Raw genomic sequence first — 21,601 nt, 5'->3', positions numbered from 1 at the left:
CTTTGAGTTGGGCACATAAAGCATTTTCAAGGCCATTGTCTAGCACACCTAAGTTGCCAGAGCACAGAGTGCTCAGTAAAATGTTCAGCTGTGAACATGAAGATTTTTGCATGTTCAAAGCTGAATGGAAATGCTGACTAGCTGAACACTTGATATTATAAAGATTTCCCAATACTTCCCATTATAAATCCTTGTTTCTAGCTGCTTATAACTGTGCCAAAATTTAACAATACAGGCTGAAATTTTACGCTGTGGGTATCTGCCTCAGGATGAATTTGTTTGAAATTTTCCCTTTTTTGTCATCTAGAAGAACCAAACTAAATAAAATTACACACATGTTCTTGCAAGGCAATAGTCCATATATCTATGGACATACATATTTTAACTGCACATATTTAAAAGAATTACAGCAATGTAAAAATTCTGTCAGTTCAGGAGAGACAGTAAAAGCATAGATAAAAGGTCACTAATGTCACATGATAATCAAGTTCTTAAATTCTGAAAAAATATTCTCCATCATGAATGTGATTGAAATGATTGAGAATAAATAATCCTATTCAAAACAATGTCAAGTATGTAAAAGCAACATATGTATGGTGATGTCAATTAAATCTGTAAGGAAACATAACAACGAATATGGCAGTGAATGTTCAGTGCGACGATCCAAGAGTGTTTTGTCCCATTGCTGCTTTTATCGAGGAACATAAGAGTGCGGTACAGCTTTCCTAGCACTTATTTTGAAGATATAATTAACAAAAAGGCTACCACTAATTACATGTAAGAACATAGGTCTTTAGAGAAATATGGGATAGTTTAATACAGCTGGTCATTCCATAATCCTAATTAAATTATATAACAAATGTGTTGTCAGTACAATGCTAATAAAAGGGTTTTAAAATCAATAGCATTACCAGAAGATCTATCCCTATTTTGAATTATGGATACACACTGAACACACATGAGTGAACAGACAAAAACAGTACATACACCAAAAATCTTTTCTATAGTGTTTGGGGTGCCAAAAAATCCTAGATTGTTCGGCAAACAGTGTTTATTTGTGTTCCATCTAAACATTTTCAACTGCTAGACAGACAAAAATAAAGAGTAATTTACCAGATAAGTGATGAAGACTGCCTAGTAAGTAGCCTCCCTTTTAGCCTAACTGGGAAAAATTAGTCAAGACATTTATTGGAGTATCCTCTTTTGATCCCTTAGACTGTTCCATGTAGGTAAAACCTTGTATTGCAGGTTGGTGCATAAGTAACATTATGCATAAGGGAAATTGCATACAGTTTCCTTGCCTGTAATTTACTTCCAATTACTTTTAAAAAATAAAAACATTTTTTAAAAGTTGTATTAGTGTATTTCACATTAGTGTGAAACTGAAATTGTAAGCCTTCGTTCACCTAAGTAGACTTTACTTAAATGAGTACTCCATAGATTTCAATGGCGTGCAGGCAGCGTGCAGAGCCCCCGTGGCCATCCATGTGCCCAGGAGCTGGATATGCCAGCCACTTCCAGTAGCTGTGCGGAGCCAGAGCAGGCAGGGAGCTGCCTTACCCCTGCTGTGCCACCAACCGGACTTTTAGAGGTTGAAAACTTGGCAACCCTAATTCAAACACAGAACCACCACAAAACACACACATGTACAAGTTCATGACAAACACAGTCAAATGCAAAAACTTTACATCCACCCCAGCCAAATAACATAATGTGATTAAAAGACATAGGTGTAGTGTAATATCCAAAAGAAAAAAGGATATTAGTGTTAGAATATTGCATTTCAATGCTGTTGCCAGGAATTGGATGTATGTGTTCTGAGTAATTCTATTTAAGAAAAGACAGTTACCTTTTCCTCAACTGGTGTTCTTCTAGGTGTGTGTGCTTGCCATGTGCACCAGTGCCGGAAGTTTTTCCCCTAGCAGTACCCGTAGGGGGGAGCGTCCCCCCGTAACCCCTGGAGTGGCACCTAAGGAGGGCTGCGCTCCCCCCACCCCCAGTTCCTTCTTGCCAGACAACTCCGACAGAGGGGAAGGAGTGTGGGATGTGGAACAGATATGAGCAACACGTCTCGAAGAACACCAGTTACGGAAAAAGTAACTGTCTTTTCTTCTTCGAGTGATTGCTCATGTGTATTCCACAATAGGTGATTCCAAGCTATATCTGTTGGAGGCGGGTAGGAGTTCATAAGTTCTCGGGACGGAGTACTGCCCTGCCGAACCTGGCATCATCCCTGGCCTGGGAGACGATCGCATAGTGCGAGGTGAACATGTGAACTGAAGACCATGTGGCGGCCCTACAAATGTCCTAGATGGGGACATGGGCCTGCGCCCGAGTCGAGTGTGCCCTCACGATAGGTGGTGGGGTAAGGGGTGGGGGAACCCCCGCCAGCTCATAACAGAACGGATGCACAAAGTGATCCATTTAGAAAGCCGCTGAGTGGAAATCGGCTGACCCTTTGCACACTCAGCCAAGGCGACAAACAGTTGCGAAGACTTTCTGAACGGCTTGGTCCACTCGAGGTAGAAGCCAGACCTCACCTCACGTCGAGCATGTGGAGACGGCGTTCCTCACTAGTCACGTGAGGCTTGGGGCAGAGGACTGTCAGAAAAATGTCCTGACCCATGTGGTAGGCGGAGACCTTGTCCTTATGAAAAACTGCATACAGCGGTTCAGAGGTTAGGGCCCTGAGCTCCAAGACCCATCTGGCCGACATGATAGCTACCAGGAAAGCTACCTTCCATGGGATGTGAGACCAGGAACACGTGGCCAGTGGTTCAAACAGGACCCCCGTGAGATGAGCCAGCACCAGGTTTAGGTCTCACTGTGGAACCAGGGGCTTGGAATATCGGTAGAGACGGTCCAAACCCTTAAAGAACCGGCCGATCATAGCATGGGAAAACACCATGTGCCCTTGCACTGGGGGATGAAAGGCCGATAGGGCCGCCAAGTGTACCCAGACTGATGAGGGCGCCAGTGCCTGGGTCCTCAGGAGGAGGAGATAATCAAGGATAAGCTGGATCAGGGCAGCCATCAGGGAAACACCCTGGCCTGCTGCCCACCTCGAAAACCGAGACCACTTCGCCACATAGGAGAGGCAAGTGGAGGGCCGTCTACTTTCGAGGAGGATGAGCTGCACCTGCTCCGAACATGTCTTTTCCTCGCCACCTTGCCACTGAGAAGCCATGGCATGAGGTGAAGCGTTGCTAGGTTGGGATGGAGGAGGCAGCCCTGATCCTGAGAGAGCAGGTCTGGGCGGAGCGGCAAGTGGAGCTACCGCCATGGTGGAGCTACCGCCAGCCCTGAGAGGGTCCCATACCAGTGCTGCCTGGGCCACACTGGGGCAACGAGGAGGACCCTTGCTTTGTCCGTCTTTATTTTCTCCAGGACCTTGCTGATCAGAGGGAACAGGGGAAAGGTGTAGAGGAGCTGGCCTGACCAGGACAGGGTAAAGGCATTGGAGATAGCGCCCCTCCCTAGGCTCCCCCGGAGCAGAACCATGGGCATTGTCAGTCCTGCCCAGTAGCAAATAGGTCCACCTGGGGAGTACCCCACCTTCGGAAGAGCTGGTGAGCCACTTCCGGGTGTAGAGACCACTTGTGCTGAGAGGAAAAATTCCTGCTCAAGCGATCCACCCTGACATTCTAGGTGCCCAGCAGGCGGAAGGCTTTTAGGTAGATGTCGTGGGCTATACAGAAGTCCCACAGACTGAGAACTTCGCGGCAGAGGATCGGGCCCCGCCTTGCCTGCTGATATAGAACATTGAGGCCGTGTTGTCCGTGAGGACCCTGACTACCTTGCCCTCCAGGTGTGAGTGGAAGGCCATGCACGCCAGTCGCACCCCCCTGAGTTCCTTGATGTTTATATGAAGGGGTAGGTCTTGTAGAGACCACAGGCCTTGGGTCTGAAAGTTCCCCACATGGGCCCCCCAACCCAGGTCCAACGCGTCAGACACCAGCTCCCACGATGGGACCTTGTCCCTGAATGCCCTTAGAGCATGTTGTTTCAGGCGGACCACCACCACAGGGAGGTGATCACCGAGTTCGGCACGGAGTGGACTTTGTCCATTCTGTCCGTGGCCTGGGAGAACTGCGAGGCCAGCCAGAGCTGGAGGGGCCTCATTCTGAGTCTGGCATGACGGACCACATATGTGCACGCAGACATGTGACCCAGCAGTTGCCGGCAAGCCCTGGCTGTCATCACTGGAACCTTGTGACTGAGTCGATGAGCCCTTTCAGGGTCTTGAACCTGTCTGGTGGGAGAGAGGCCCTGGCCGACGTTGCGTCCAGTAGCAACCCACTAAACTCTATGTGTTGGACTGATACTAATGTGGACTTGGCGTTGTTTATCAACAGGCCCAGGGCAGTACATTTGGACAGGAGGAGCGAGCGCCACATGATCCCTCACCTGCGACCGGGAGGTGCCTTTGACTAGCCAGTCATCCAGATATGGGAATATCTGGACCCTCTAGCATCTGAGGTAGGCCACTACCACCGCCATACACTTTGTAAAGACCCTGGGGGCCGTGGACAGACCAAACGGTAGGACCATGAACTGGTAGTGACTCTGTCCTACCACAAAATGGAGGAAAGTCTGTGCCCCTCGAATATGTGGATGTGGAAGTACGTGTCCTGTAGACCAAGGGCAGCGTACCAGTCCCCGGGATCCAGGGAGTGGATGATGGAGGCCAGGGAAACCATGTGGAACTTGAAATACTGGGAGTAATACCCCTTTGCCCAGGAACTCTTTGGGCACTGCCTCTATAACTTCTAGGTCCAGGAGCCGCCCCACCTCCTGCTCGAGCAGAGCCTCATGAGAGGGGTCCCCCAGGAGGGATGGGGGCAGAGGGTGGTTGGGCAGGGAGGAGGTAAACTGAAGGGTGTAACCTCAGGAGATGGTGTTGAGGACCCATCAGTCCAAGGTGAGCCGCAACCATTCCAGGAGGAAAGCACACAACCGATTAGAGAAAAGGAGCTTTACTGGGGGTAGGTCCCTGCTGAGAACTGGTGGAGTACCCCTGAGCGTCACGTCAAAAACACCTTTTGCCCGCATGCCTGCCCTTAAAAGACCCAGGCTGGGGTGCAGGCCGGGATTGCCGTTGCGGGCGCTTTCTATAGTCCCGCTGCTTTTTGTGGGTGGCCTCATACTTCGGGAGGGCGGCCTGAGCGGGAGCCTGCTGCGGCTTGAACTTGGGTTTTGCCAGAGGAGGGACATAGAGGCCCAAGGTCTGGAGGGTCGTGCAGGAGTCTTTCATGCCATGCAGCCTTGTGTCTGTTTCCTCAGCAAACAGAGCCTTCCCATTGAAAGGGAGATCCTCCATTGATGACTGTGCTTCGCTGGAGAGCCCAGAGAGCAGAAGCCATGATGCCCATCTCATGGACACCGCTGAGGCCATGGACCGTGCTGCCATGTGCACCGCATCCAAAGCAGCCTGCAGGGATGCCCTTGTGGCCACTGCCCCTTCCTCCACGAGCGCCTTCTTAAACTCCTTCTTATCGCGCTCCCAGAGGGAGCCCTCAAACTCAGGGAGGGACCCAGAGGTTAAACTCGTAGCAACCCAGGAGAGCCTGATGGTTTGCTACTCGAAGCTGAAAGCTTGACGACAAATAAACTTTTCTCCTGAAAGTATCCAACCTCCGAGAGTCTTTGTTCTTGGGAGTCGGGGCTGGTTGCCCCTGCTGCTCCCTTTAGTTGACTGACTCGACCACCAAGGAGTTGGGCGCTGGCTGGGTATACAGATACTTGTGTCCCTTCATGGGTACAAAGTACTTGTGCTCCGCCTTTTTAGATATGGGGGCCAATGAGACTGGTGTTTGCCAAAGGGCATTTGAAATTCTTGCCACCCCTTCACAGAGCGGCAAGGCCACCCTGCCCAGTGCTGAAGGGGACAGCACATTGAACAGGGAGTGTGAGGGCTCTTCCATCTCCTCAGCCTGGAGGTGGAGGCTCACTGCCACCCTTTCTAGGAGGTCTTGGTGGGCCCGGTAGTCCTCCTGTGGGATGGAGGGGGGCAGGGCCGCAATCAGCTCATCTGGATGGGGCAAGGCTGGTGCGGTGCTTTGGGTGTCGTCCGGCACCCAAGGATACACCATCTGATCGGACTCCGGGCATGGTACCGAGGACACAGGTCCCCCCGACCTTTTTTCTGGCAGTTGAAAGATGGACACTGATGGTGCTTCGAGGCGCCAGCCACCAAGTGAGCCCCGACTCAGGGCTGCGCCAGAGGCCACGGTGCCCACTGGTACCACTGGGCCGGCACGACGCTTGGTGCCATTGCGCTTGCTCAGGCACCAACAGGGCCGGCTGTTTGGGCTAGCTAGCTTGGCCTGTAGACGGGCGGTTGTGAGGGGAGGCCGGGCTGCCGTATGATCCGCTGCTGCCTCTGGACCAGGAGTATCAGCGGTGCCAGGATCTACATCAGCCACGGGACCGCAATCTCGACACAGAGGAGTGGCACCGACGGTAGTAGCTGCTCCGCAAATGGCCTTGACGGGCAGACCCGCGTCGGTGAGACGGTGGCGATCAACACCCGGGGCTTGGTGCCTTGGTGGGGACTTGGAACGGGAATGGGGACTCCAAGCGGGAATGGCATTGACGACCGTGTTGCAACCAACTGCGGTATCTCCTGCGAGATAAGGACCGTTAGCAATGTCCGCCACAGTCCCATCGGTATTCACTCCACGAAGACGAGTGGTGCCGGGAGTCCCGGTTGGATGGCACCCATCCGGACAGTCTGGCCGGTGTTGAGGGCTATCCAAATGGACTGATCCCTGAATGGTCGCTGGGCGGTGAGCGGTGTCAGGAACATTCCCTCAACAGAGACCGATACCGGGCTGGTGGTGACTGCAGTGATCCCAGCGATGGCTTGCCTCTGGAGCATGGGGCTGACATCGGCGGAGCTCCGGGCACCGGCACGGACATGACTTCCCTGGCTGCCTGGAGGGCTTTCAGCATAGATGGCATCCGGACATCTGGAGAGACCTGCTCCGAAGAGGCCAGGCTACTCCACTCAACGTGAGTTGGAGGCCTAGAGCCCGATACGGATCGAGTACTACCCGACATGGGCCTAGCCTCTGTCCCAGACTTCTCTCGGCGTCGTTGCGAAGAGGGAGTCTTTCCGGTCCTCCTGTGCCCCGTGGACAGGGAGCGGTGCCGACTGGATGATGGTACCAGAGGGTCTCCGCGTACCGATGTCGAGGTGCTCGGTACTGGTTGGGAGTGGCGTGCCTGGGTCGCAGCCAGCGCCAGCTCCATCAGGATGGCCCGGAGCCTAATGTCCCTTTCTTTTTTGGTCCAGGGCTTGAAAGACTTGCAGATCTTGTACCTTTTGCTGATATGGGTTTCTTCCAAGCAGCGCAGACAATCTGCTTGCGGGTCGCTCCTTGGCATAGAGCGCCAACAACAGCAGCACGACTTAAAGCCTGGGGTGCAGGGCATGCCCCGGCCTGGGCTCAATGACTAACTAAACTAACTGAATTAGCTAACTGACTAAAGGTACTACTGAACAAACGAAGAGTTCTGGGGATGAGCTGCAGCAAAGCTGGAGCTGAGCAGTTCTGATGCACCTTCACTGGCGGCAAGAAGGAACTGAGGGTGGGGGGAGCGCAGCCCTCCTTATACTGTGCCAGGCAGGCACTGCTCCAGGAGTCATGGGGGGGCACTCCCCCCTATGGGTACTGCGAGGGAAAAAACATCTGACACCGGTGCACATGGCGAGCACGCACACCTATTGTGGAATACACGTGAGCAATCACTCGAAGAAGAACCGAAAGTGGTTTATTGTGCAATACAAGGTCCGTGAATGAGTTTTGGTAGCAAAAAAAATCACAGAATCATAGAAAAATAGGGCAGGAAGGGACCGCAAGAGATCACCTAGTCCAGCCCCTGGTGTTGAGGCTGGACCAAGACCATCCCTGATAGATGTTTGTCTAACCTCTAATGACGGGGATTCCAGAACTTTGCTTGGAAGCCTATTCCAGTTCTTAAACTAACTTTATAGTTAGAATGATTTTACTAATATCTAACCTAAATCTCCCTGACTGAAGACTAAGCCAATTATTTCTTGTCCTACTTTCATTGGACACGGAGAACAACTGATACTGCCTTTAAGGTACCTGAAGACTGTTACTTGGTCCCCGCAGTCATCTTTTCTCAAGACTAAACATGCCTGAGTACCCTGAAATGGACACAGTACTCCACTGAGGTCACACGACGGCAGAGAAAAGTGGGATAATTGCTTCCCATGTCTTAAATAACAGACTCCAGTTAATAGAGCCCAGAATGATATTACCCTTTTTTGCAATTGCATCCCACTGGCTCATATTCAATTTGTGATCCACCCATATTATTTTCAACAGTACTATCATCCTCTGTTGTAGTGGCACATTTGATTTGTCCTTCCTAAGTATTGTACTTTACACTTGTCTTTATTAAATTTCAACTTGTTGATTTCTGATCAATTCTCTAATTTATCAAGGTCCTTTTTCAATTCTAATCCGGTCCTTAAAAGTGCTTGCACCCTCCCAGCTTGGTGTCATCTGTAAATTTAATAAGCATATTCTCTACTTCATTATCCAAGTCATTAATGAAAATGATTAAAAGTATCTAACCCAGGACAGACCCCTGCAGCACCTCACTAGATACCTCCTCCCAGTTTGACAGCAAATCATGGATAATTACTCTTTGAGTACAGCCTTTCAATCAGTTGTACTCCCACCGTATAGGAATTTCATCTAGATCACATTTTTCTAGTTTGCTTATGAGAATGTCATGTGGGACTGTATCAAAAGCCTTTCTAAAATCAATATATATCTCATCTACTGCATCCCTCATCCAATAACTTGTCAAAGAAGGATGTGATGATTATCAGGGTCACTTTTTTCCCCCACTGCCTCCAGTGATAGGGAGTCTTGATAGTGCTTAACTGGGTGTCAACTCCCTGACACCTCCAATCTACTCACCACCCAAAAAAATCTCCTCAAGGCTATGCCAGCCCTTACATTTTCCTGCTGGTTAACCATAGGTGCATCCCAGTCTCAGAGCCCCTTTGAAGCATTTCCCAATGATATCCAGCCCCGTCACTGGCTACTCACAGAAGCTATCCCCAAGGTGACAGAGTACAAACTAATCTGATTGATTCAATTAAGTATCAGCTCCTGTATAACATCACTTCACTGAGATATATTTATCACGAAAACAATCATAAGTTCATTATCAAAGATTAAGATTTAAGAGATAGTACAGATAATGGAAACAGAAAAGTTACCTATAAAACAAAATCAATACACATTTTCTAAAGGCTAATCTTAGTAGACTAACCTTAAGTCTAAAAGCAGTCTTATCTCACCTAAATGTCTTTTACAGTGCTTCCAACCAAGGCATGTTGGGATCCCATTTTTATGAATATATTCACATTGTCAGAGTACTTCTTCAGGTGCAGGATAAAGGGGTATCTTCTGACTTTTCCCTATATCCCCGCAAATTCATTGTTTGTTCCAAGAGTTCAGATGACCCCCTCACAAGATTTATTCCCTGTTGTGCTGACTTCATATTGACTTCACATCCCCATGTTGACTTTGGATGCAAACAGGGTTTCCATTGTGTTGGCTTACAATGCTTAATTTACTTGTGAACTGAGGCACACAGGTGAATATATATCCTTTGTCTGGTGGAAACTTGTGTCAACCTTGCCTTGATTCAGACTTTTTTTCCAGTACTTATATCCATAACTTCTTACATGGTATTTGTACATACATTTCACAATAATCTTAATGACCAGTGTGTGTCTGGCTTTTATTGAAGCTCACACATGACTTTCTTCTTTCTTTATGGATAAATACTATGAAAGCACTGTGCTAGGTGTAATTAGTTTGTTAGACCTGTCAGGAGTTACTGTTTTAGAACTGTTTCAGAGTAGCAGCCGTGTTAGTCTGTATCCGCAAAAAGAAAAGGAGTACTTGTGGCACCTTAGAGACTAACAAATTTATTTGAGCATAAGCTTTCGTGAGCTACAGCTCACTTCATCGGATGCATCGGATGAAGTGAGCTGTAGCTCATGGAAGCGTATGCTCAAATAAATTTGTTAGTCTCTAAGGTGCCACAAGTACTCCTTTTCTTTTTGTTTTAGAACTGTTTTTGCCAGTTGAATTTAGCAGCATTCTTACAGTCACAGTTCATTGACAACTATATACTGGCTAAAACTTATTACCCTATTATTCTTTAAGTGCTTACAGCCTAATTGTTTAATAATTTGTTCCTGTATCTTTCCAGGTATTGAAGTTATGCTGGCTGGTCTATAGTTCCCCAGGTCCTCTTTGTTCTCCTTTTTAAAGATAGGTATTATGTTTGCCCTTCTCTAGTCCACCTGTCGTCCATGAATTCTCAATGACAATGACTAATGTTTTGGAGATTGCTTCAGTTACTTCCTTAAGTATCCTAGGATGAATTTCATCAGCCCCTAATGGCTTGAATACATCTAATTTATCTAAATATTCTTTAATCTGTTCTTTGCCTATTTTGACTTGTGTTTCTTCCCCCTTGCAGTCAATATTAATTGAGTTGATATCTGGTCACCATTAACCTGTTTAATGAAGACTGAAGGAAAATAGGCATTAAAGACCTCAGCCTTCTTGATGTGCATCAGTTATTAGCTCCCCTTGCCCGATAAGTAGACCTACACTTTCTTTTATCTTTCTCTTGCTCCTAATGTATTTATTGCCTTTTATGTCCTTTGCTAGGTTTCAACTTATTTTGTGTGTTAGCCTTTTGATTTTGTTCCCACATGCTTGTAATATTCTTTTGTTCCCATCCTTAGTAATTCCTCTATGTTTCCACTTTTTGTAAAATTCCTTTTTGATTTTCAGGTCATTAAAGAGCTACTGATGGAGCCAAATTGGCCTCTTACTATTCTTCCTATCTGTCCTTCACATAGGGATAGGTTTCAGAGTAGCAGCTGTGTTGACAAGTATTTGTATTTTCTCTTAGCTGGTCATTTCCTTGATTTTTAGTGATTGTGCCTGTAGAATTTGCACGTTGACAAGTACGTGTGAGGAACAGTGTCAACTGCTGGAAATGGCCCACCTTGATTATCACTACAAAAGGTTCCCCACCCCCCACCACTCTCCTGCTGGTAATAGCTCACCTTACCTGTTTCAGAGTAACAGCCGTGTTAGTCTGTATTCGCAAAAAGAAAAGGAGGACTTGTGGCACCCTAGAGACTAACCAATTTATCTGAGCATGAGCTTTCGTGAGCTACAGCTCACTTCATCGGATGCATACTGTGGAAAGTATACACACAAAGCATGAAAAAATACACACAAAGCATGAAAAAATATCTCCCTCACTCCACTCTCCTGCTGGTAATAGCTTATCTAAAGTGATCATCAAGTTGGGCCATTTCCAGCACAAATCCAGGTTTTCTCACCCTCCCCCCCCCCCCCACACAAACTCACTGTGATGATCACTTTAGATAAGCTATTACCAGCAGGAGAGTGGGGTGGGAGGAAGTATTGTTTCATGGTCTCTGTGTATATATAATGTCTTCTGCAGTTTCCACAGTATGCATCCAATGAAGTGAGCTGTAGCTCACGAAAGCTCATGCTCAAATAAATTGGTTAGTCTCTAAGGTACCACAAGTACTCCTTTTCTTTTCACCTTACCTGATCACTCTTGTTACAGTGTGTATGGTACCATGCATTTTCCACTGTATTTTCCACTTCATGCATCTGATGAAGTGAGCTGTAGCTCACAAAAGCCTATGCTCAAATAAATTTGTTAGTCTCTAAGGTGCCATAAGTACTCCTTCCCATAGGGATAGTTTGCTGTTGCACCTTTAATACTATCTATTTAAGAAACTCCTTTTCCCCTTAGATTTTCTTCCCAGGAGACCTTGCCTACCAATTCTCTGAGTTTCTTAAAGTCTACTTTTTTGAAGTCCATTGTCCTTATTCCACTACTCTCAGTCCTTCTTTTCCTTAGAATCATTAAGTCTATTATTTCATGATTACTTTCATTCAAATTGCCTTCCACCTTCAGACATGTAACCAATTCATCCCGGTTAGACAGAATCAAGTCTAAAATGGTTACTCCCTAGTTATTTCCTCCACCTTCTAAAACAAAAAACTGTCCCTATTAAATTCTAAGAACTTATTGGACATTTTGTGTTTTGTTGGATTACTTTTCCAACAGATGTCTGGGTAGCTGAAGTCCCCCATTATGACCAGATCTTGTGTTTTGGATATTTCTGTTAGTTGTTATAGAATTGCCTCATCCACCTACTCCTTTTGATTTGAGTGTTGAATGGATGGGAAGCCATCTAGGGATATATATATATATTTTCCTCTTAGCTGGTCATTTCCTTGATTTTTAGTGATTGTGCCTGTGGAATTTGCACTTGAGCAACAACTGTGTATCAATAAAGGTTTTACATTTGGAGAGTTTCCCAGGTTTTTAAAATAATATATCTCAATGTTGATATTTAGACACATAAATAATTATGAACATTGATATCCCTGCTGTTCCCCCCTCAAGGAGTCCCGATGTGCCTCCCTTTCTTAGCCCTAATTCCAAGACCCCGTAGAGCTGTACTCCTTCCCTATATACTCCTTGCACAGCTTCTTTTCTCCTACACACTGTGAGGCAGATGGGCGTGCATATAAAAATTAAACTCCAAAATTGTGACTTTTAAGAGAAAAATATATTTTACTGTTAATTAAAGTTAATCTTTCTCCCAGATTTTTTATGTTAAAAATGGAGTTCAAAATAGCCACTGAGTAACAAAATATACAGGGTAAGTTATGTGCATCTGTCTATAGAGCAGGAACTGTCCCTCCTAGGACATGGCTGAATGAATGTATGATTGGCGTATCCCTATGATTTCTGTTCCAGCTTTACATTTCTTAAATTGTTTTTGAGACAGGACTTTTTATGATGGTTGAGATAATGCCTGTGAATTGACCCATGACCTCAAATATCTCAAAATACCTATGAACCTGCTGGTGGACTGGGTATATTTTTGGAACATGGACTTTCGAAGCACAAAGAAATAGAGGTTCTTCTTTTGCACAAAGATGACCTTATCGGACTCCATTTTGTGACACCAGTGACTTCTGAAGAGAAGTGTCCCTTTCTGATTTACTAAGAAGCTCCTGAGAGGAGTTCCCAGGGGGAGAAACCAGCCAGGCCACCATCTTCAAAACAGAAGGAAGGGAAGAGGTTTTTTCTGCTGCTGGCTTGCCTACTTCTGGCATGTTTACTTGCAATGGCTGCTGTGGCCCTGGCATAGTACCATGCCTGGCAACGAAGTTTGTGCTTCCTCCAACCTCCCAGTTGGCCATTGAGGAAGGAGTTGAGAAATGGGAAACATGTAAGCTTCAACAGACATCCAGCAAGTCAAACAGAATTAAACTGCTAATTTTTTCAAACAGGTGTTAGAGGGCTTTCCCTTTACCCTCTCCCCCGGTTCTTTTCACACAGACAGAAAGCAGAAGACCAGAAGTCTGAAGTGCAGGCAATGCAATGTTTATTGGGGTTAGTTTCCAGCAAGCATGTATACCATAACTCTGATGCTGCAGAGTCTTGTTTCCCAGTGTCCCATCCTCCCCACAACTCTCCTTAGCAGGCATAATTATACCTGAACTGCATGCCCACAGTCCCATAAGTTACAACTTATGGTCATTTCGCTGGCCTTTTACTGTTTTACCCTCCCCCAAATCCCTCCTTGCCCCTCCCGACTGGTTGCTTGACCTTGACTTGAGATAGGAGTTGAAGCAGGCTTAAAGTGCGCGCTCATATATTATATTCCCACCATGCCCATAACACTTTAACTGCTCTTATCTATTTCTATTATACTAACAAACCCATCTGGCTAGCCAGAAGCAACATACACAGTGTCTTTGTCCTTTGTTTACCCATATTAGTTAGGATCCTTTTGTTCACACATATTAGTAAGAATGTATGTGTATCAAAAAATCAAACAGTCAAGCAAAACCCAAAATACTATCTCAGGCAAAAATTCTGGCCTAAATCCTACATTGGCACCAGCACTCCTAACAACAGGTATCAGCTTCATGAAGCTGAGTGAAATAATATAGGTCACAACAATCATCCTCCATAAGTATCAACCTTTTGAGTTTAATTCTGCTAACCAATCCATTATTAGTAGAGGGATGTCTCTCCCTCAGCATTCTTGCACTTGATTTTAACTCCAGCAGATGGCTGGTCATGTGTATGTGTCCATGTGTATGCATATGCAGGAGTATGGGTGACTAGAACCCACAGAACTTATCTGAGAACAGCATCTATATAATAATTTCTCAAATACTTAAAACAGCCCTAGGTTAAACAATTTTGCTGTCTAAAAGATCATACTCAGAGGTATTTCATGGATTAGCAGTTGCATGTTTAATCCTGAGACATCATGTCGAATACAGTATGCATAATAAATGGTGGGATTTGTTATTAGTTTGAATCAGAGTATCTTTCAAGATAACAGTGTTAACTTACAATTAAGATTCCCAAGACATTGATCAAGTATTTGAAAAAAATCATACCTAAATATAAACATGACTAAAAAAACCCTCTAGTACTAAAAAGTTAGAAAGTGCTATGCTAAAATATACAAAAACATTGTTTACACATCTGTTACACAAATAATGTAATTAAAAAGAAAACCCAGAACTTTTAATTGCCCATGTGTCATGTAAATATTAGAGTAAACAATAATTAATGTAAAATTATATCCATTTATTTCACTGTTATGTGTATAGTGTTTTGAGATATTACATTTTTGAATATAACATACTGTATATGTAAATGACTTTTTAAGTGCTTAGCAGGTGAAAAGTATCAGACTTTTGAAACTCTAAGAAAAATCCTTTCCCTCCCTTAGAGTAATCACAACAATGTTCACATAGTCATGACTAGTATTGCAATTGATTCAAACATTATAGTGAGTGGTATTGAGGTGATTTGCCAGTTTCATGCAAAAGAGCATTGTGCATAATGTTGATGTGTTTGAAGGCAATGCAGATCTAGGGCCAGATTCATCAGTATGCTCTTGCTTGCTCAGGCTGATTGTGCTGTAAACCCGTTTTAGCTGCCAACTAACCCATGTTTATAGCTCCTGTACTTCAGGTGTGATTCAAAGTAGTCAGAGAAAACTGGTGAATCTGGCCCCTTGATTATTATTTATTTAGAAATAAGTCAAGTTAAGGTAGTTCTAAAAGATGGCATTATTTACAACTTCAATTATGAATTTTTTTAAAAATTACTAATTCCTTACAAAACTACCATTCTGTACTTTGGCAATATTACGCAGAAAAATCAGTGTCAGTGCTCTAGAAGCATCTCATTTACATACATCTCAAATAAATTTTAATAATTATACCTTAAAGAACTTGAGACACATGGGAGACGAGAGTGGGGAAGAGTTGCACAAAGTGTCAGTGGCTTCTTAATTATAATGGCAATGTTTTAAAATCTAAAATAATCTCTACTAGATGCCACAGAAAATGAGCAGATGAAGTTTGAGACTTACACATTTTACTGTAGGTTTCAAAGCCACATAGGAGATCTTATTCACAAACTTTGGGACTGCGCAGTCACATCAATATGAAGAAAAGATTAACAGTGAAGATGATTATCATCCTGAATGTGTACTTTATCCCTAATCCAACTGTATGTATTCCTTATGATACTTCTGATTTCAAATAAATTTCATTTACATTGTTGTTGTAGTGTCCCATTATTAAAAAACATATCTTAAAATTTATTATGTACTTCTGAAGAGAAATAGCAGTATTTTTAACAAGCTGTTTTCTTACCTGATTAAGTTTCTTCCATAAGTTGAGAACAGGAGAAAGCTCATTAGACCAGATTTCTCTGTCAAATTTGCAGCCAGCAGTTACTGACCTGCTCAGGATTCGAAGCTGTGAAATGACCTGAAAAATGAGAAGATAATGTAAGAGGAAGGCCATATACACATGCCAATCTTGAACAGGATTAGGAATAAGATCAATAAACAGAAATTTACTCCTTTATAAAAATACAACACAGAAGCAAATGAACTGAAATATGTCCAGACTATTTTGTGTACAATTAATTTTTAATATTGTTATCTAAGCCAAACACAAGTCATCCCTAGACCCAGTTATGCCTATTATTTGAGCCCTATTCATTAAAAAAAAATCTTGGCAATGTCCTTACCTCTGTCACATTCCTGGTGTCCAGTTATAACTTATACACTAATGAGGTTTGTAATTAATTAAAGCTTCTCTTTTTCGTAACATACACAAGGTGCAAAATTCTGACCTTAACAGAGTTCTGTCTGTGCAAATGAAGGTAAAATTTGGATATATATATATATATATATATATATATATATATATATATATATATATACATACATAAACAACAGAGCTCCACTGTGAAATAAGAATAAACGAGTTTTAATTGACTTTATGTCCCTTCAGGGATGTGCATACCTGGGAGTATAAACTGAAGGGACATAAAGTCAATTAAAACTCGTTTATTCTTATTTCACAGTGGAGCTCTGTTGTTTACTTAGCTACCCACATCTGCTCAAACTATTCTCCATTTATTTTAAGGAAAGAGAAAAATAAAAATGTTTATGATAATATGGATGATGAACTGGAGTTATAATTTAGCACAGGAATAATGTAATGGATTTCTGGGAAATTCAGCCTTGGTCCTTCTGTGTTTGTAAATATTCAGGGTGAACTCTTGGCCCCACTGAAGTCAATGGCAGAACACCCATGAGTGTCAGTGGGGCCAACATTTCATCCCAACTTTCAGGATTCTTTACTTTTACAGAACAGCTGTTGAATTCCCTTTAAACATGTTTTTGTAATAAATCTTCTTTGATGGCAATACAGTGTGCCTCTGACACTACACGTAAGGTAACAGTTTTGCTGAATATGCGAAATGATCTTCTGTTGATATGTTAGTTCAGACAGTCAATTCCTTTATTGTTCTCAAATCATGTGATTCTTGTTTTGTTTGACTTCAAAGAACTGAAGTTTGTAATAAAAAGTACACTAATCTTTCAAAAAGACTGGACTATATAATTGTTAAGCATTCACAATCATACACTTGAAGTCAAGTGGTTTCTGCATTTTCTAACCTTGAAAAATGTGTAATGATGCACTGTTTCATTTTCTTTTGTTTCCCTGATATATTATTTTCATTTGCTTTGGCTGAACCAAAACAGCAGCATCTAATTTATCAGCCTTGCTACAGCATGAGGCATCATTAATTGGTAGAGCATGGAAGTGTTATTTTAACTTTTACAATATTGACTATCATTTATTCTTGTTTTAAATTTGTCAAACATGACAGAAAATGAGTAAGAACTTCCGAGAAACATACACAAAATGGCAAAGGCTTCATATTATGTTTTTAATTAGGCTAAAAAAGGCTTTAAATTTTTGTGAAAAATTCACCATTTTATTTAATGTTAATGTTTTATTTCCTCAAAAATTTTTGAAGAAAAGTAAATCAAAACAACATTTTATCCTTTTGGCCTGTATAGTAGAGAGCATAAATGAGGAAAAACGGTTCTTGTTTCATTATTACCTTGATAAGGAATTGCACAACACAAAGTCCTATGGAACACTTATCTGACAAGGGTCAGAGCATGTCACAATAAAATACATTGGTCCTGATCCTGCATTTTACAGTGGAAAGGAGACTTTTACTCAGGCACAGTGGTCTGCCTGCGAGAAGCACACTACAGTGCTCACCTCTTACTGCTTGCCTACATTTAATCCTTAGGGTAAATGATTAAATGTATCTGAAAAAGTACAGAACTGAAAACTACCACTTTGTTCTTAATGCCTTTTTAACTGAAATTATCAATATGTTTTCAAATTCAATGAGTATGTACCTAACCAAGAAAAACTTCTTATTTAATTAAATATTCTTGAAAATTGTCTGCTCCTATTTTTCATCACTTCCATCTTTACGGGAATTCCCTATTTTTGCTAATTTTCTTCCTTAACATTGACTAGAGATTATTTTATTCTGCTACTATGACTTTCATTTAAACCCTTCTCTAGTCTTCTAACACCAACACCCTTAAAAGATGCTTTGGAATGTCTAGTTAATTTTATTAAAAAAGAAAAGATTCTTGTTTAACTCAGCCAAACTGATTTTTTTCCGACTACAGTAAAGGCTGTTTTATCTGGCATGTTGGGGGAATGTGCCTAAAGAATAGCAAATATGGCAGGCGACCATATGACAGGCAACTTAGAAATCTTTGGTGAGCTTAAACACAAAAAGGAAGCTGACAAGAAGTGGAAACTTAGAGAGATGACAAGGGAGGAGTATAAAAATATTGCTCGAGCATGCAGGGGTGTAATCCAGAAGGCCAAAGCACAATTGGAGTTGCAGCTAGCAAGGGATGTGAAGGGTAACAAGAAGGGTTTCTACAGGTATGTTAGTAACAAGAAGGTGGTCAGGGAAAGTGTGGGACTCTTACTGAACGTGGGAGGCATCCTAGTGACAGATCATGTGGAAAAAGATGAAGTACTCAATACTTTTTTTTGCCTTGGTCTTCACAGACAAAGTCAGCTCCCAGACTGCTGCACTGGGCAGCACAGTATGGGGAGGAGGTGAGCAGACTAGTGGTGAAAGAACAGGTTAAGGACTATTTAGAAAAGCTGGACATGCACAAGTCCATGGCCTAGATCTAATGCATCCGGGGGTGCAGAGGGAGTTTGGATGATGTGATTGCAGAGCCATTGGCCATTATCTCTGAAAACTCGTGGCAATCAGGAGAGGTCCCAGATGATTGGAAAAAGGCAAATATAGTACCCATCTGTAAAAGGGGGAGGAACTACAGACCGGTCAGCCTCACCTCAGTCCCCAGAAAAATCATGAAGCAGGTCCTCAAGGAATCCATTTTGAAGCACTTGGAGGAGAGGAAGGTGATCAGGAACAGTCAATACGGATTCACCAAGGGCAAGTCATGCCTGACTATGATGAGTCAAGTGGCTCTGTGGATATGGGGAAAGCGGTGGACGTGATATATCTTGACCTTAGTAAAGCTTTTGATACAATCTCCCACAGTATGCTTGCCAGCAAGTTAAAAAAGTATGGATTGGATGAATGGACTATATGGTAGATAGAAATCTGGCTAGATCGTCAGGCTCAAAGGGTAGAGAACAGCTCTATGTCTAGTTGGCAGCCAGTATCAAGCAGAATGCCCCAGAGGTCAGTCCTGGGGCTGGTTTTGTTCAACATCTTCATTAATTATCTGAATGATGGGATGGATTGCACTCTCAGCAAGTTCGTGGGGAGCGGGGGGAGAGGTAGATACATTGGATGTTAGGGGTAGGGTCCAGACAAATTGAAAGCCGTTCATTGATTGCCCTGGCTTCTGTAGAATCTAAGACCACTTCTATAAATGCTATTCTCTGAACAGGTGAGAGGATAGACTTTCCCTCACTGATTAGCAATCCCAATGAGCTGAAAGTGGACTGGATCTTAGCCACACTGGACATAACCTGGCTCTTGGATTGGAGTCTCACCAACTGGTGATCCAGGTACAGAAACACTTGAACTTCTGATTTCCTCAGGAACACAGCCACCACTGCCATGCATTTTGTAAAAACACATGGGGCCACAGAAAGGCCAAATGGCAGGATGGCAAACTGATGGTGAGATTGGTTGACCATAAATCCAAGGAATCTCCTGTGTCTTTTATGTATTGCCACATGGAAGTATGGGTCCTTCAAGTCAAGGGCAGCATACCAATCAATAGGATCCAGGGAAGGGATTATGGAAGCCAGAGTGACCATGCAAAACTTTATTTTCTTTATGCATTTATTCAGCCCTCACAGGTCTAGTATGAATCTGATACCTCCCCTTTTGCTTTTGGAATTCCATCATGAATAAAACCTGTTTCCCCTGTGTAAAGGAGAAACTTCCTCTATGGCTCCTAACAGGCGGAGAGATTGTACCTCCCAAAGGAGAATTTCCTCATGAGTGGTCCCTGAGAATGAATGTGGAAAGGAGATGTGGAGGGGTTAGAAATTAAAAAAAGTTAAACTAACAGATACAAACTTTAAAACTCTAGAATATAAAATCTATTTACATATATCTTAATATATTTTCACAGATAAGGAAGAAAGCAGAACCTCCGGACACTGGAGGTTCTGACCCTGACCATACAATGGTGAGAAGGAGCTGGATAGGTGGTCAGTCTGCCTCTCCCGTTATCTCCTTATTGGGAGGCACAGAATGAGGTAGGGCTCATATGCAGACTTACGGACACCACTTTTAAAATTCTTGGCTCCAGCTGCATGGAGCCCATACATAATCACGGTGGAATACACACAGGGACCAGCACTCAAAGAAGAAAGTCAATTGTAGATAAAGAAAGCCAGCACCATCCATGGCCTGATATACCTGAAACATGAATAAATAACACTGCCAGTCTTGTACTAGCATACCTCACCCACTGGGACACATGGTACAGCAAAACCCTGTCAAGGTCTACGTCAAAGCCTACCCCCTAAAACACACCGCTTGGATGTGTACAAGTAGTGTACAAGATACAGGACAAGTCCAATGTGGTCCACCCTTTTATATTACTGATTGACATCTCCACTTGTTTCATATTTGAGTTAACAAAGCTTCTATCAAGCCTGATACTGGAGTGTCCAAAACCCGTTAGACTCACCTAAATAACACCTTAAAAAAAAAGCCTGAAATCTCAACATCCACTATGAGTAAGCCTCTTATCCATTTCAACACAAAGGAAAAGAAAAGATTCAATACATAATGAATCATACTCAATAATAATCAACTCACCTCTCAATCTTTTTCCTGATAAAGACCTCAATCTGTGTAGTTTAAGACCATCAGTATAAGACATTTTTTCCATATCTAAAATTATTTTTATGGCTCTTTTCTGCACCCTCTCCAATTTTTTCATCATCCTTTTTAAAATGTGGACAACACAACTGGTTGGAGTATTCTGTTCACCAATGCCACAAACAGAGGTAAAAATCACCTCCCTACTCCTTTTCACTACTCCCCTGTTTATACGTCCAAGAATAACATTAAGATAATATTTTCAAACGTACTAAGCATACACCATCTCCTTTGAAGCAAATACAACCTTATTTTTATGAAGAGATGGAACAGTAATCAGGATATTATGGTTTTTCCTTAGTCTTTTGAGAAGTGCTGTGGGACCTTTCATGTTTACCTGGACAATCACCAAAGATGGCCTTAACAGTCCTCCTATTATTTCATCTGAAATATAGCTTCTCTTACAGTAAATAACATTTTATATTGTATGACACTGTCAGCAGTGACTGTGAATCAACGTCCTAGTGTAGAATTTGAACACAGGAACTTTTGCATACAGGCATATCATAACTGTCATGATCATAATGGTCCCTTCTGGGCTTAAAATCCATTAACCAAATATTATAGGCAGGGATGGTTATCACCACCTCGTAAGGTTCCCCAACACTTCCCATTATAAGACCCCATTTTAGTTGCCTAGTGATATTTTCAAAATCACCTTGCAGCCTAACTCATATAGGTATTAGAGGACTCGGCTTTCTTGAAA

At 43.2% G+C, this 21,601-nt stretch overlaps 1 protein-coding gene across 4 annotated transcripts in view; it reads right to left on the bottom strand.

The window, feature by feature from the left end:
* DYNC2H1 (dynein cytoplasmic 2 heavy chain 1) overlaps window positions 1-21,601 on the bottom strand; it is a 403,248-nt gene that overhangs the window by 88,425 nt on the left and 293,222 nt on the right. For 3 of the 4 annotated variants that reach the window (XM_073338398.2, XM_073338416.2, XM_073338408.2), the window contains one exon: window positions 15,822-15,938. In XM_073338398.2, coding sequence (XP_073194499.1) covers window positions 15,822-15,938 — 117 coding nt within the window. Of the gene's footprint in view, window positions 1-15,821; window positions 15,939-18,906; window positions 19,014-21,601 lie in introns of those variants that run through there. The other variant, XM_073338435.2, reaches the window with a different exon arrangement.

Source organism: Lepidochelys kempii, chromosome 1, assembly GCF_965140285.1.
Source record: "Lepidochelys kempii isolate rLepKem1 chromosome 1, rLepKem1.hap1, whole genome shotgun sequence".
Taxonomy (NCBI): domain Eukaryota; kingdom Metazoa; phylum Chordata; order Testudines; family Cheloniidae; genus Lepidochelys; species Lepidochelys kempii.
The sequence above is the reverse complement of the archived record's forward strand: the minus strand, read 5'-3'. Positions and strand labels throughout refer to the sequence as shown.